The sequence below is a fragment of the Silurus aristotelis genome (assembly GCF_946808225.1).
Source record: "Silurus aristotelis genome assembly, chromosome: 11".
Classification (NCBI taxonomy): Eukaryota; Metazoa; Chordata; class Actinopteri; order Siluriformes; family Siluridae; genus Silurus; species Silurus aristotelis.
This window is the reverse complement of record NC_139584.1, coordinates 15735007-15750879: the sequence shown is the minus strand read 5'-3', so window position 1 is coordinate 15750879 and position 15873 is coordinate 15735007. Positions and strand designations below refer to the sequence as shown.

At 33.8% G+C, this 15873-nt stretch overlaps 1 protein-coding gene across 1 annotated transcript; it reads left to right on the top strand.

Moving 5' to 3' along the window:
* The first annotated feature begins 824 nt into the window (after positions 1–824).
* Positions 825–15309, top strand: LOC310732863 (solute carrier family 12 member 2). Its single transcript, XM_083553561.1, has 26 exons — positions 825–2504; positions 3592–3714; positions 4043–4118; positions 4216–4311; positions 4421–4560; positions 4653–4763; positions 4968–5076; positions 5225–5352; positions 5884–5968; positions 6061–6212; positions 6829–6936; positions 7854–7977; positions 8069–8170; positions 8403–8558; positions 8723–8822; positions 8907–9018; positions 9130–9270; positions 10173–10279; positions 10423–10502; positions 10619–10750; positions 10995–11117; positions 11244–11355; positions 12283–12369; positions 12458–12593; positions 12735–12802; positions 14871–15309. The coding sequence occupies exons 1-26, from the start codon at positions 2007–2009 to the stop codon at positions 15004–15006; spliced, it is 3342 nt and encodes a 1113-aa protein (XP_083409687.1). The 5' UTR covers positions 825–2006; the 3' UTR covers positions 15007–15309.
* The last annotated feature ends 564 nt before the right edge of the window (positions 15310–15873 follow it).

Sequence of the window (15873 nt, the reverse complement as noted above, 5' to 3'; positions counted from 1 at the left end):
TAACGAGTTCTGCTGTATGTAACAAAGTATGTAACGATGGCTGCATACTTTGATGAGGTTTGGGTACTTTGGCATTCAAAAAACACAGTAGGTGGTGATTTATTGTGGGGTAAAACGTTAAATATTAATAGTCAGGGAAATTGCTAATTTTTAAGTTATCATTATCAAGTCCAAAACACAGTTGCCTCGAAATCATTATTGATACAAAATGCTAAAATCACAATCTAACTCGATGGTAATCATCAACCATTGTTGGTAACTTAGCCCTCTTACCCAAACCATTTAGCCATCTTGAAGCAGAAGGTTTTACAGCATGCTTCAATTCACTAAGGACAATTTGAGGGCAGTTTTCCTCTTTATTGATAAACAAATTATCAAATATTAAGTTAAGCTTGAACCATAGGCAATGCATTTAATGTAGAATGCTAATATTTTAGGCTCCAACAGTTCCTGTGATCCATTTATTTTGTAGGCAGAATATGCACAGATATATTTATTGTTTTACTTTATATATTTCCTTTAAACTCGTTCATTGCCTCCACAGGTATGACATAATTTTAAGGCCCTATACGTCATGGTTGGGGCACTCACAGATGTACTGACTACTGATTAGTGAATAAAGCACTGTAAGCAGATATGTGCCACAGTACATATATGCATTCAGCAAGCCATTTGACGTCAGAAGGCCCACGCTGATTGTGACCAGGACAAAGGAGGTGGTTGTCGACATGTAAACTAAGACTAAGACTCCATCCAGAGACATGAATTTCAAGTTTTTTTACCAAAATACTCTCCTAAAGACCTGTTTGTTGCCAATGAAAAGCATACTTCTTTGGAAGTAGGAAGCTGTCTGTACTATATGGAAGTCTGGGCAGGCTAATAGCCTTAGGGAAAGTTTCTGAGAGGTATTTGATGACATCCTTAAATCTCAATACAGGATGTTTTATGTTTTCTTTTTCAATTATGATTGTGCTTTACATGCGTTCAGACTCAGCACTGAAATACTACATCTAGATATGTACTAACATCTGTTGATAAAAAGTTTAATAAAATTTTTTTTAATTTCGCAATTAATTCCATGATTGTCATGAGTTAACCCATGAGTAATCGCAACTTAATCACATTTTTATAACATTGTGAATAAATGTGTGTTTCGTTAAAGGTTTTAATTTTGCCTCTTTTATATTTTATATATATTTTATATATTTTTTTTATAAAAATAGTCAAACTGAAAAGTGCACTGCATTTATCACGAGTTAATAAAATTAGTGGCATTAATATTAATTAGTGTTAACGCATTATTAACGAGTTAATTTGACAGCCCTAATTGATACATATTAAAATATATCTATTAAAGATCAGTTCCAGTTCTGTTTGGAAGAAAGGCTAAAAAGGAGTGTTGTGCTCGATGGTAATGGGCATTTGTGTCATCTTCCCTCCGTACAGAAAACAATTGTATTCCTCTGACTTGCAAATGCAAATGTGAAAGCACGTGGGAAACGTTTAATGTTTCTCATTTCTTTATTTCATATCAGGATGAAAATAACTATTAAGTTGTTCATATGGGTTTCATTGAGGTCAACTGCTAAATGAGATTTTGTGTGTGTGTGTGTGTGTGTGTGTGTGTGATGAGGATGCACAAGTACGCACTTAAAATCCCTCTCTTTTAGCTACATGGTAAACCTTTAAAGAGCTGCATGCTATCTTTAAATGCAATGGTGTTTTTACTTCTGATGACACTGGAATTTGAATTAAATGTGTAATTTAGCATATGTTCCCAATTAAGCATTCAGCAATTTTCGACTCCCTTGTTGAACTTGCTCACTGAAGTAATTTGGCCTCAGTGTGACCAAGTGCGCCTGCTTGATGAGTCACGAGCTCATGAATTGCGTCCTTTGCAGAGAGCGGATGCGCGCGCGAGCTCCTCTGAATCCATGGGTCGAGGTCATTCAGCATCGTGTGCGCCAGGAGTAACCACAAGTGCCATCTAAATAGGCTGTTTCATCATGTCAGGTCCACCATCATCACCTCCGTCGGGCCAGAAACCTGCTCTGAAGTCCACTGGAACGACCAGCAGGTTTCAGGTGGATCGCGTGGCAGAGGCGGCTGCTGCTGCTGCAGCTGCTGCAAGCGGATCTCCAAAAACTCCACCAGCTCAGAGATCTGGTAAAGCAGCGGAGGGGTCGGCTACTGCAAGTGGAGAGGAGGCCAAGGGTCGATTTCGTGTCGTGAACTTTTTGGACCCGACAGGTGCTCCTGCAGATGGGGGGTCAGATGTGGCGTTTGAAGGCGATACGGTGCGCAGCGAAGCCAGTCTGCACTCCTCTACAGGGGGTCTCAGCCATTTCTCAGACACACACTCCAGTACATATTATATGCGAACCTTCGGCCATAACACTATCGATGCCGTACCAAATATCGATTTCTACCGGCAAACGGAGGCGCCTCTCGGAGAGAAGCTTATTCGGCCATCACTATCTGAACTTCATGATGAACTTGATAAAGTAAGCAATCTAATAACTCTTCTTCTTAATTTATAGCTGGATATCTGGAGAGTAATTTGCAAAAATGTACATGAACAAACAAACAGTTAAACAGATTAATACAAACTTTTAAAAAGTAGTTTATAAATTCCTATCATAAACTTGCCTTTACTTGTTTCTTTTTTATCTCATTAGTTGCATTGCTTCAATGTACTCTATAAGTATTGTGTTATACAATATCAATAATACCCCCATTTCACAATATTTATCTGTTTAAATATAAGAATGAACCAAAAAAAAAGGATTGGAAATGACTATTCTTTCTTATATATTGCCATAATGCCTTCTGTCTCTCTATTTGTTTATTATCATGCATGTTTGTCCTCAACTGAATGGGTTGTGTGATGTCAGAGATCTTACCCACACGCTTGTCTTTAGACAATAGTCTTTCTTCCTAAACCCACTCCATGCAGCACCATGGACGTTTGGCCAGAACACAGGAACCCATAACAATAACCCTATGTGTAACTGAAACGCTTATGTCAATGGCCTAGTGTCTCCTTGCTGGGGACAAACGTAGTGCTCTCCTGTGGAGATAATGTGACTTCTTTAGGGTGGTGGCAGGTTATCACATGATCTGACTTGATGTGACATATTTTGCTTGAGGCAAACACATTTAGTATGCAATACAAATGCAAATAAAAGTTTAATGTAAGCTGTTCTATGACTGTTGATATTTTTCTGCAAAAATAAAAGACTAGGCTACCCAAAGACTGTTATGCACATAAATTATATAAATATATATATAAATATATAATATATTTATAATATATAAATATCATTGTGGACTCATATAGATTATTTAGTAAAATTAAAAAAAAATTCTTTGAGGGCAATACACACATAAACAACATTTTTAAAGTAGAAAAACAAAGTAAAATATAATTTTGATGTATCATAAAAAGTTACCTTAATATTCAATATAAAGTGGAACAAACGGTATTTTCCTAACAATACTTCTTTTTTAGTTGCATTACTTTAATTTGAAAAAAAGTTAAAACACTTCACCTCAGGTGTTTAAAATTGCCTTTCTTTTTGCCTTTTACAGGAACTTTTTGAGGATGGCTTAGCAAATGCGGAGGAGACAGCGGCTGCAAATGAGGCCACGTTAAAGGACGTGCCCGAGTCCAAAGGGGGCACAGTGAAGTTTGGGTGGATAAAGGGTGTCCTTGTTAGTATATGTTGGATGATTTGTAGTTCTAAGATTCCACTCTCAAAAATTAAGAGTATGACTGAATAATCATAGGTTTAAGACACTTAAGGCACCTAAACTTATATGTGAAGCAGTGTACATCCTGTGGCTGTCTGACTGCCATTCATGTTAAATATATGAATTTGCTGTCACTAGTGCACTACTTTACCTGCTGAGATTTTAACAGGGTCACTGAGCAATAAGGGGCAAATAAATACTCAAGGAGAAAGACTGATAAACAAACAATGTGCTACTTTCTTCTTTTGTTTAGATTAACACTCAGGTCATTTATCTGTAATCCGTATAGGTACGATGTATGTTGAACATCTGGGGAGTGATGCTCTTCATTCGAATGTCATGGATTGTTGGTCAAGCTGGCATTGGTAATCTTTTTACTGACTAAAAGACATCAAAAATGATTACATTTATAGAATTGCAATGCTACAAAGTTTAATGTGAAACATTTTTTTCCCTACCCAGCTCTGTCATGTGCTATCGTTCTAATGGCAGTTTTGGTGACTACTATCACTGGTCTTTCTACGTCAGCAATAGCCACCAATGGCTTTGTGCGAGGAGGTTAGAATAGTTTTGTCTCAGATATTTTGTACATGTACTGTTCTTGTGAAAGATGTAAATGATGTTAGCAAATTAACATGAACTAGAGTCCAGAAAATTATCTTTACAGGTGGGGCATATTACTTGATATCTAGGAGTTTGGGTCCAGAGTTTGGTGGATCTATTGGCCTCATTTTTGCCTTCGCCAATGCTGTTGCTGTTGCCATGTATGTTGTGGGTTTTGCTGAAACTGTGGTAGAACTCCTTGATGTGAGTATGCAAAAATATATAGAATCACACTATAGAATCTAGACATGAATGCATCTGTAATTGTTTGATTATTGCTATATTTGGTATGACAGAGTGTAGACGCTCTTATCACAGATGAGATAAATGACATCCGTATAGTTGGCACCCTAACCATCATCTTGCTGCTTGGCATATCTATGGCAGGAATGGAATGGGAGGCTAAGGTACTGATAAAAATACTCCATGTTTTTAATTATGTTGTAAATCATGTCAACCACAAAACTGTATATGAGCAGTCATGACATTTTGCAATCATTGATCCATATCCATTAAATATCATTAAATCTCATTAATGCTGAATATCGACCCAAGTCAAGTAAGCACCTTTGGGATTTTCATCATGGTGTGATTGATGATTGTTTTCACAGGCCCAGATTGTGCTGTTGATCATTCTTTTGGCAGCAATTTTTAACTACTTTATCGGTTCCTTCATCCCCATGGAATCAAAAGAGCCCAAAGGATTCTTTGGATATAATGGTTAGGACTATTTCAATTAAATTAGATTTTAGGAAATTTTTCTTATGTCACTGTAAATAGAACTGACTTTTATTTGAATCTTCTCCATTTATCCTATAGTGTAGAATGTAAAATATAATAAAAGGTCACCTTTTTTCTTTCCTTACAGCTGCAATTATGATGGAGAACATGGGTCCAGATTTTAAAGATGAGGAAACATTTTTTTCGGTTTTTGCAATCTTCTTCCCTGCTGCAACTGGCATATTGGCAGGAGCTAATATCTCAGGGGATCTCTTAGTAAGCTTGAGTTTCCTTAGATTTTTATTAAACAGTAGGTATTAAAAAGGAATGAGGAATTTATTAAACCACTGGCATCCTTGAGTATTCCGATATTTATGTGATTTTTTATTGATTCAAGATGTGTCAAGAGTCCAAAATACTTAGAAATATTTTCTTTTTAATATAATTAGTAAAATTAGATTTGCTTTGTTTTTTATTGTATTTCTGATGATAAGAAATTGACCATAATTAGTGTTAGGGTACGATTCTGATAAGAAAAAAGTCATAAACTATAATCTTATAACCAGTTCTGATAAGTGAGAGAAAAAATGTGTTCTGATAAGGTGTAGCCAGAAAGTTTTTGCTTTTAAAGAATTTAGCTATAAAGGAAAAGGACAGGAAACCAACCAGGAATACAAGAATTGTAGGTCATCACTGCCTGAAATTATTGAGAGATTGCAATCTATTTTAAAATTAGTATTGATTTTAGAATTATTAATATACCACAATAATGTGATTTCAATTTAGAATTTTCTTTTGTCCAATCAGGATCCACAGTCTGCTATTCCAAAAGGAACCTTACTGGCTATTCTCATTACTGGGATTGTATATATTGCAATCACTGTGTCTAATGGTAATAAATATTAATATAATTATACTCCTAATTTAAAAAATAATAATTTTAAATACATTGTTGTTTTGATCTTTGTTAATCTTTCTTTTAAGGTTCTTGCATTTTACGGGATGCAACAGGTGATGCAAATGACACCATGATAGGCTCTCTTGAGAATTGCACAGATGCAGCTTGTACACTTGGTTATGACTTCTCCATTTGCAAAGAAGGGGGCTGCAAGTATGGGCTACAGAATGATTTCCAGGTACAAGCTTTCCAATTCATACCCAATTATCTAAATCCATCTTCTTAGCTCAGTGGTTAAGATTGTGGGTTACTGATCAGAAGGTCAGGGTTGCCAGGCTGCCACTGTTGTGCCCCTAAAGCAAGGCCCCTAATCTTCCCTGATCCAGGGGCACTGTACCATGGCTAACCCTACTCTGACCCCAGCTTCCTAACAAGCTAGGATTTGCAAAGAAATAATTAAAATAAATATATATATTAGTGAATGTTTGTGTGAGCAAGGTTTTAGTTCACAATATTCTAATATTTTAGTCACAATATTTTTTTGCATTATTATTGTTGTTATCGTTATGCTTTGCTTTATTAAGTCATATAAACATTGTTTAATGTTTTAATGAGAGCAGTATAAAAGGCTTGTGACCTGTTTGTCAAGCATGACATTTAAAATACACTTGCTGTCTCTACTTATAGACATATAAGTCGAAAGATACATTATATTTTATGGGTAATGTGAAAGGTGTATAGCCACTTTTTCAGTTCTGAGATCCTCTTGGATCCCAACAAAAAAATGACAAATTCTGAGATATAAACTGCTTATAATTACATACAAATTCATACATTTCTGTTGTGATTATTAGGTCATGAGCTTGGTTTCTGTTTTTGGACCGCTTATCACAGCTGGAATCTTCTCTGCCACTCTCTCATCAGCTCTTGCATCTTTAGTCAGTGCTCCTAAAGTATTTCAGGTGACAACATCCTTCTTCATGTATTAACATTGACCTGTTAAATTACACACATTGTTCAGGTGCACTTTGCTATTGTCCTGTCAAAAAAAAGCAAGTATTGTTAGTTATGTTGGCAAGCAAACAATTAGATGGTGTCATTTAATGAAGATTCAGATGGATGCAGGTGCAGTTTGGCAGTTGTAAAAAAAGAAGCAGACAGATTCAAAATATGAATCAAAAACAATGTCAAAAACAGGTACTTGGGCAGGCAGATCATAAAACAGCATGAATAGAACCCACAAAAACAAGAGGCCACAAAAGAAAACCAAACTATTTAACCACAGAATAACAAGCTTTGTAAAAGCTAAAGGCAAGGCAGACAGAGTGTATTCTTCAAAGTAATTTACATACTCTGGAGTGTTTGTGTGTGTGTATAAATTGAGTAACAGGAATTTTGTGAAAATGAGCGCAGGAGGGTGTGTTTTGGGTGTCATAGTCCAATAGTGGCCATGTTTGTCGACTACGCTGGCTGTTAGGACTTGTAAAGTGACCTGGTAGATGTGTGACATGTTTTACATTATATATTTCTTAGAACCATCACTTGCATTCATGGAGATCAAACCATGATAACATTGAGATCTGATTTGCATTATACAGTACATACAGTATTTTGACCAAACATTACAGAGCAGCTATGAAACTAATAAAAAGATGGTATTGTGTGGACATTCATTTTGTGGCCAGCAACAAATTTCAGCAAATTGTAAAAGCATTTATGGTCAATGCATAGTTTAGTGGTATCCTCATGTAGTATGCTTATTACCAGCTTTCCACCCAGGTTAAAAAAAAAATGTGGACACACCACATCGATGAGTAACGTTTTGCCGAAAGAGAAATATTTTATTTAATTAGGATTATGGTTTTGTATGTGCTTCCAGGCTTTGTGTAAGGATAACATCTACCCAGGCTTACGGGTTTTTGCTAAAGGCTATGGCAAGAACAATGAACCCCTGCGTGGCTATGTCCTAACTTTCATCATTGGTCTGGCTTTTATACTAATTGGTAAGTTTCTCTAATGCATTAATCTAATTGAATTGATTATAGTTTACGTTGGACTAATTAATCTGACTGTTGTGTATTGCTGTTTCTTTAGCTGAGCTAAATGTCATTGCTCCCATCATTTCCAACTTTTTCTTGGCCTCTTATGCCTTGATCAATTTCTCTGTCTTCCATGCATCGTTGGCTAATTCGCCAGGTGAGTGCAGTAAAGCGAATTTGCTAGAATGATATCTTTCCTAACTTTTAACCAGCTGCTATTTAAAAGCTGTTTCAGGAATATTTTTTTCAGTTAGTAATTGTTTTTATGTGATAGTATGTATGTGGTCTTCTGGCATTACTGATATAGCGACTGACCAGAATAATCTGTTCATCACTTTTATGGTTGTGCCTGACCATTGTGTTCTGTTACCCTCAACATAACCTACCAGGATGGCGTCCAAGTTTTAAATACTACAATAAATGGGTATCACTGGCAGGAGCTGTGCTGTGCTGTGTGGTTATGTTCGTGATCAACTGGTGGGCTGCCCTCCTTACTAATGTCATTGTTCTGGCACTCTATATTTATGTAAGCTACAAGAAACCAGGTAAACCACTTGTATATAGAGGGCAGTCATTATACAGAATCTATGAAGTGTATGCAGTTTTCTGTTTTACATGTTTCATTGGTCAATTGGTTAAAAATACGTATTTATAAATGCTAATATTAGATAAAATATATTGATTATTAGCAAGGCTTTCTTTACCATAGATGTTAACTGGGGCTCATCCACACAAGCTCTTATGTACAACCAGGCACTGTCACACTGTCTGCATCTCACTGGTGTAGAAGATCATATCAAGAACTTCAGGTAATCATACTGTAAAATACATTATACTGTATCCTGTGAAAAGTATAACACACTGACAGTTATGTTTCCATAATTGTCCCTTAGACCTCAGTGTCTAGTAATGATTGGTGCCCCAAATGCAAGACCAGCACTACTTCATCTAGTGCATGCTTTCACAAAAAGCTTGGGCCTAATGATCTGTGGCCATGTTCGTATGGTATGCACCTAAAACACAAACATTGACACTTAGTTGAGTTTGTAAAGTTAGAAATTTCAAATATACTCATATAAATAATGTACATTATATTTCTTACTATTTTCTCTAAAGGGTTCCAGAAGACCAAATTATAAGGATATTATGAATGACCAAGTGCGTTATCAACGCTGGCTTCTAAAGAAAAGGATCAAGGCTTTTTATAATCCAGTGTTTGCTGAGGATCTGAGACATGGAGCCCAATATTTATTACAAGTAAAGTTTTACATAGATTTTTTAGGTCCTGGTGAAAATAAAATGTTATTGCTGAACTTATACAGAACGTTTCCCAGGCACTAGACATTTAACATTCTGCTTACTCAAACTATTTCTATTTACTGGGTAATTATACAGCTCTTTATGAGCTGAGACAAGTACACTCCTGGGCAAATAAAATTGTCCAAGCCAAAAATGGCAAAATTATTTAATGGTCTTAACAATAAATCATTCTCAGAAAATTACAGTAAATTAAGCAAATACTCTCCTGGGACCTTTGCCTAAATATTAAAAGTTTGATTCAGAGTGGTTCAGCAGAGCTGTGTGGAGTCATGAATCACAATTGAATGCTCCAGAGAGGTGTCTTTAATGATCTGGTGAGAAATATGATTAATGCATCAACCAAAACCAAGCATGTAGGTAGAGGCATCATTGTGTGGGGAGCCTTTTTAGCTGCTGGTACTGTTAAGTTGTTACACTGTGATTACAGAAGAATATCACAGATATGTTTGCATCTCAATTAAAAAGCTGCTTTCTAAATAGTAGTGATTCGATTATTTTTCACAAAGGCAATGCTTTAAAGACCACCAGAAAGTGGCTTGAGTACCAGTATATCACAATCAGGACTTGGCCTGGTTAATGTCAAGATTTGAACCCAATAAAAATATTTGGTCTTACATTAAACAAAAACTACCAGGGAAATAGTTAAGATTAACACTCTTTTTTTTTTTTTTTTTTCTACAAATTTACCCACAAGGCTTTAATGTTTAAAAAAAATCCAAATGGATAAGATATTTTATGCTAAGTTAATTTATCTAATTGTTTATTCTTTCTCATATTTGACCAATAATTTGCAGTGTATGTGTAAGTCAATAGTCAATGAAGTTTGATTCTTTCCTAAGGCTTCTGGTTTGGGTCGTTTAAAGCCAAACACAATGATACTTGGATACAAAAACAATTGGAAGGATGGTGAAATGAAAGATGTGGAAATATATATCAACACCATTCAGTAAGTAATTTCAGATCATTTATATTAATCTTTATACTTTGGTTTGCATTTAGGTAGCATTTAGGTAGAGTTTAACAGTATCCCAAAAATATATGTATATTGAAAGTATATAAAGTAATTGACATTTTCCTTATTTGTTTTAGTGATGCTTTTGACCTTCAGTATGGTGTGGTCATCTTAAGACTAAAGGAGGGTTTAGACATTTCCCACATCCAAGGCCAGGGTATATCATACCAGTGAACTTAACTTATAATATTATTACTATGCACTAAAATATATTTTTTAAATAATTGCTTTTCATTGTTTATTCAAATTTGGATTATTCTCATTTTCACACAGATGAATTTCTGTCTTCCACTGAGAAAGCACCTGGGATGAAGGAAATGTTGGTGGCTATTAACATAGGAAAAGATACGGACGATTCATTGAAACTATCATCCAGTGGTCAAAGCAGTCCACTCATTATCAAAGGTCAACTCTCTCTGAATTTTCTCTATAAATATGGCAGAAACTGATCTTAAACTGTATATAGTAATTCATTTACATACACCTTTGCTTTTTTTTTTTTGGCCCTTTTGTACGTAGTTACAATTGCAGTATACAAAATTCTTAGTTAAAAGAAAGTGATGTGCGTGATTTTTAATTATTTTTTATGGCTGCCTAATATCTTTTTGCTTCGTTCTGAAAATACTTATCTCTCTTGGTATACATTCAGACACCAAGAGTCCTCCGGGTCAGCTTAGCATTGCAGATGAAAAACTCCTGGCAGCTAGTCAGCAGTTCAAAAAGAAGCAGTGCAAGGGAACCATTGATGTGTGGTGGCTGTTTGATGATGGCGGTAGGATTAAAAAACAGTGTTCATGTGTTATATTAATTAAATGTATATTGCAGAGTTTTCATTTAATACTTAACCTCCAGTTCCTGCATTTGGCATTGCTGAAAGAAATTTAAATTGCTCTTTTAGGGCTGACATTGCTGATACCATATTTGTTGACTAACAAGAAAAAATGGGCGGATTGCAAGATTCGTGTCTTCATTGGTGGAAAGATAAACAGGATTGATCATGATCGCAGAGCGTAAGTTGCCATAAAATGTGTAGCAGGACGCGAAAGCTAGTGGACTGTTTTTAACAAATCATTATTAGCACTTTATAAATATAACCAAATCTTCTCATCAAACTGCAGACATACTGTGCATTGGGATGTTAGTCCTTCATACAATAAACATTACAAACAGTAATTCAAATAATAGTGATGCTTTTCAAGCACCAATAATGATTTTCGTTCAGATTTAATCAGATTTGATACAAAAAGGTTGTCAGATTTGAAATAAAATTAATTAATTCTCATATTAACTTCTCTCAATACCCTATGTGTAAAACTGTTGATAGCTTTAAATAATTTTTGTGATTAATGTAAATAAATTGCTTTAAGGAAAAAACAATAATTCTTAGGCCCCACGGCCATGGGAGATAAAAAATAAATACAACCTAAGAGAATTGTATTGATATAATCTTAAAACATACATAGTCATGCTGTGTTCATGTTTATAGCCATTTGCAAAGTCAATGAACTGAAGCAACAATGTAAAGAAGAGCTAGCCAAAATGTCTGAACAATGATGTGAAAGACTGATCAGTTCCTACAGAAAACAATTTAGTGCTTCAACTTATTGCTGCCAAAGGTGGTCCTACAAGCTATTGAATCATAAGGTGATTTTTCTCACACGGCTTTTACCTTTTGACTTTACTTTTATAAAATAAATAATAACACTGTCTCATATATCGTGTTGTACATCCAAGGTTGTATTCACTTATTTCTAAGACCTGCTAAAGACCAGGTGATTTTTAATGTCCTAATAAGTAAGACTATATAATTCAAAGAGGGTGTACAATTATTTTCACATGACTGTAGTTTAGAATGTACTATTTCTGATTGTCCCTGTAATAGATTTAAGCATTGTAGGTCAATCAAACTAGATAAATAATTCTGATTTTGATTCCAGAATGGCAACATTACTGAGCAAGTTCAGAATTGACTTCTCTGACATTACTGTTCTTGGAGACATCAACATAAAGCCACAGAAACATAAGTAAGCTGGAAATGATTATCTGATGCAGAACCAACAAGTGTACAACTTATAGCTGCTTGACAGCTGCCTAATGTCCCCTTCCTTTTAGTAAAGAGAAATTTAAGGAGATGATTGAGCCATACAGACTGAAGGAGGAGGATATGGAGCAGGAGGATGCTGAGAAGTTGAAGGCAGAGGAGCCATGGAGGATTACTGATAATGAACTAGAATTGTACAAGTCCAAGGTGAGGCTGAATGTTCAACATGTATTGATTCTAGTTTGTTTATTAATAAATGCTGTTCCTATTAGTAATTATTATAAATAATAATTTCTTATAAAGTGCTTGTATCTCTGTATATTCATACATATTTTGTTTTCAAATTAGACAAATCGCCAAATAAGATTGAATGAATTGCTAAAGGAGCACTCAAGCACAGCAAACCTCATTGTCATGTGAGTAGTACTTTTATAAATGCTGTTTGTCATTCTGAATCTCTTACTTTCAGGCACACATTTCATTATGTAGATTAAACAACACAAAATGGAGCCGATTTCATGTTGTTATCTGAATTATCTTTAAATTCGCAAGTGTTGATTCTGAACAAAATGAGATATTAACACCCATCCTTAAATAACTCTGTATTGCCTGTTACTGTTCTATTCCAAAACAATGTGTCTTATACACAGCAGTGTAACTGTTCATCAATTAAATTTAAGAAATAAAAAATAGTTTAAAAAAAGAGGACCATCTCTAAAGTGAAAGAAATTACTATTTTCTGGGAACATTGAAGGATTCTTGTGCATATACTTCAAACTTACTAATAAGCTGTCATTAAAGTAAGTCATATATGCAATCTTTTTTAACCCACATACCTGCCAAAGGCTGAGATAAACACATACAGTAGATAACCAACAGTATCTACTAACAGTATCTTAAATAATAGGGCTTACCTTAATATTTAATACCATTAATATTACCCTCTCCCAGAATATTTACAGTAATCCCCCGCTTTACAGAGGTTCGAATTTCGCGCCTCCGGTTTATTTCTCGGAATTGCATTTGCCACAAAACGAATTTGTTTAGCTGATTGCACGAAAGACAAAACCATATAGGGAATTGTTTTTATGTAGTTTTATGTTGAAATAATAAAATGTATTAATAAAAATATAATTATTCATTATAAAATGATGTAAACTGTTAATACAGTACAGTATGGAAAGTAAAGGATGCAGTGACGTGTATCTTTTACTTGTCATAGGACACTTCAACAAGCAGAGAAACTACGCATAGGCTACGCTATTAGAAAACTGTATACTGTACAGTACATGTACCCACTATAAATGTGATACAGTGTACTGTATTTCTGCGGATTTACACAAAATACATCTTGCTATATTCTTGCAAATGTTTAAACTAGGTAGGAGGATGATTTACGGCTTAAACAAATTTTTTTTTTTCGTTTATCGCGGGCAGTTTTGGAACGTAACCACTGTGAGAAACGGGGGATTACTGTACATTGCTTATTTTCATCTGTTTAGTTCTTAATATTACATTTTTTTCATTTATGATATTGCTTTATTTTATTACTATTTTTGCACATTGCCTTTTGCACTTTGTTGAGCACCTAGGTTCTACCTGCTAGTTGTTAGGTGCTATATAAATAAAGTTTGAATTGAATTGAATTTAATATTTCCTGAAGCAGCACATTTGGCCCATGAGGAGGGGATACTGTTTCTAAAGGACACTGTAGGCATTTGGATTTGAGATCAAATAGTAAATATGAGACAATAGATAAGAATGTCAGCTTCCATGTCCTGATGTTGATATCTACATGTGTTAAACAGTGGGGATTTTTGATTGAACATACCCAAGCTTATATATATATATATATATATATATATATATATATATATATATATATATATATATATATATATATATATATATATATATATATATATATATACTCAGTTTAGCAATCTAGCTCAAGTGCTTTTTGAAAAGGTTTATCCACATTTTCTCCCCTATAAGATGCATTAGATGACTAGTCACAATTCAATCTAAAATAAGGGTTCAAAACTCTTGAGGGATTGGCAGGTAATATTATTCATTTACTAACACACTATCATACATTCATTTACAAATTTGAATAAACTTTATTTTTTTTTTATGATCATCAGAAAATAATCAGTGAGACTACTGCTATACCAAAATAAGAGAATTATTGGTATCTGAAGAATGTACTAGGGCATAAAACAGATAGGACTTTATTATTTAATAAAAAATATCCAATAATATTCATTGTGCAGAATAATTGCATAAAGACCATAAAATATATACTAAAAAGGGATTCTGGCAAAGCTATTTAAATAACTAAACCATAAACATGAACTAGGGACTAAACAATAAAATAGGAATGTGCGGTTATTATAGAGTCGCGTAGTATACATACATTTTCATATATTATAACAAAATGATTCATTTATGTGCACCCTTTCCTTTTTTTTTTTTTTTTTACAGGAGCATGCCTCTTGCCAGGAAAGGAACAGTGTCTAGTGCTCTGTACATGTGCTGGCAGGAAACACTGTCAAATGGTCTTCCACCAATTCTGCTTGTAAGAGGAAACCATCAGAGTGTCCTAACTTTCTATTCATAAAATACAGTCATGCCTTTACCATTTTACAAGTACAAAGAAAAGGACACCATTACAATCAGTAGAGCGTTGTAGTATGGTGCACGGTGATTATGTCCAGTGTTGCAAAATCTTTATTCATTTTTACATAAAAAATGTGAAGCCAGTTTAACAAACCAATATTCTATTTTAAATGTTTTTCTTTTTTTTTTTTTTTTTTTTGTTGGGTCACATGTTGAAACCATTTTTGGTAAAAGCTGATCAGGTGCCTGACTTGAGGCAATATTAGGATCTAGACAGAAATGAAAAAATAAATAAATAAATAAATATATATATATATATATATATATATATATATATATATATATATATATATATATATATATATTTATATATATATATATATATATATATATATATATATATATATATATATATATATATGAAATGTTTTGCAATGCCACAAATTTTATTACACTGAATTTACATAAAAGTTTAACCATTATGTCTTCATACATTTTCCAGGATTGTATGCAGAATATATGGTGGACAGAAACTATATATATATATATATATATATATATATATATATATATATATATATATATATATATATATATATATATATATATATATATATTTTTTTTTTTTTTTTTTTTTTTTAACTTAATTACATTGTTAAAAAAGTATTTTTTTGTTAAAAAAAAATCTGTTCTTTATCTGAGGTTTATGTTGGGAAACTTTTATTTCACTTCATTTGACTGCATAATAACATAAAAGTTTAGTTAAATTTAAAAGTTAAATTTTAACCTGTCCTGAGACCACAAGCATATCCAATCAGGTGACAAAAAACTCTTCTTGAAAAGGTATGATGTGCAGGAGAATGGAAGA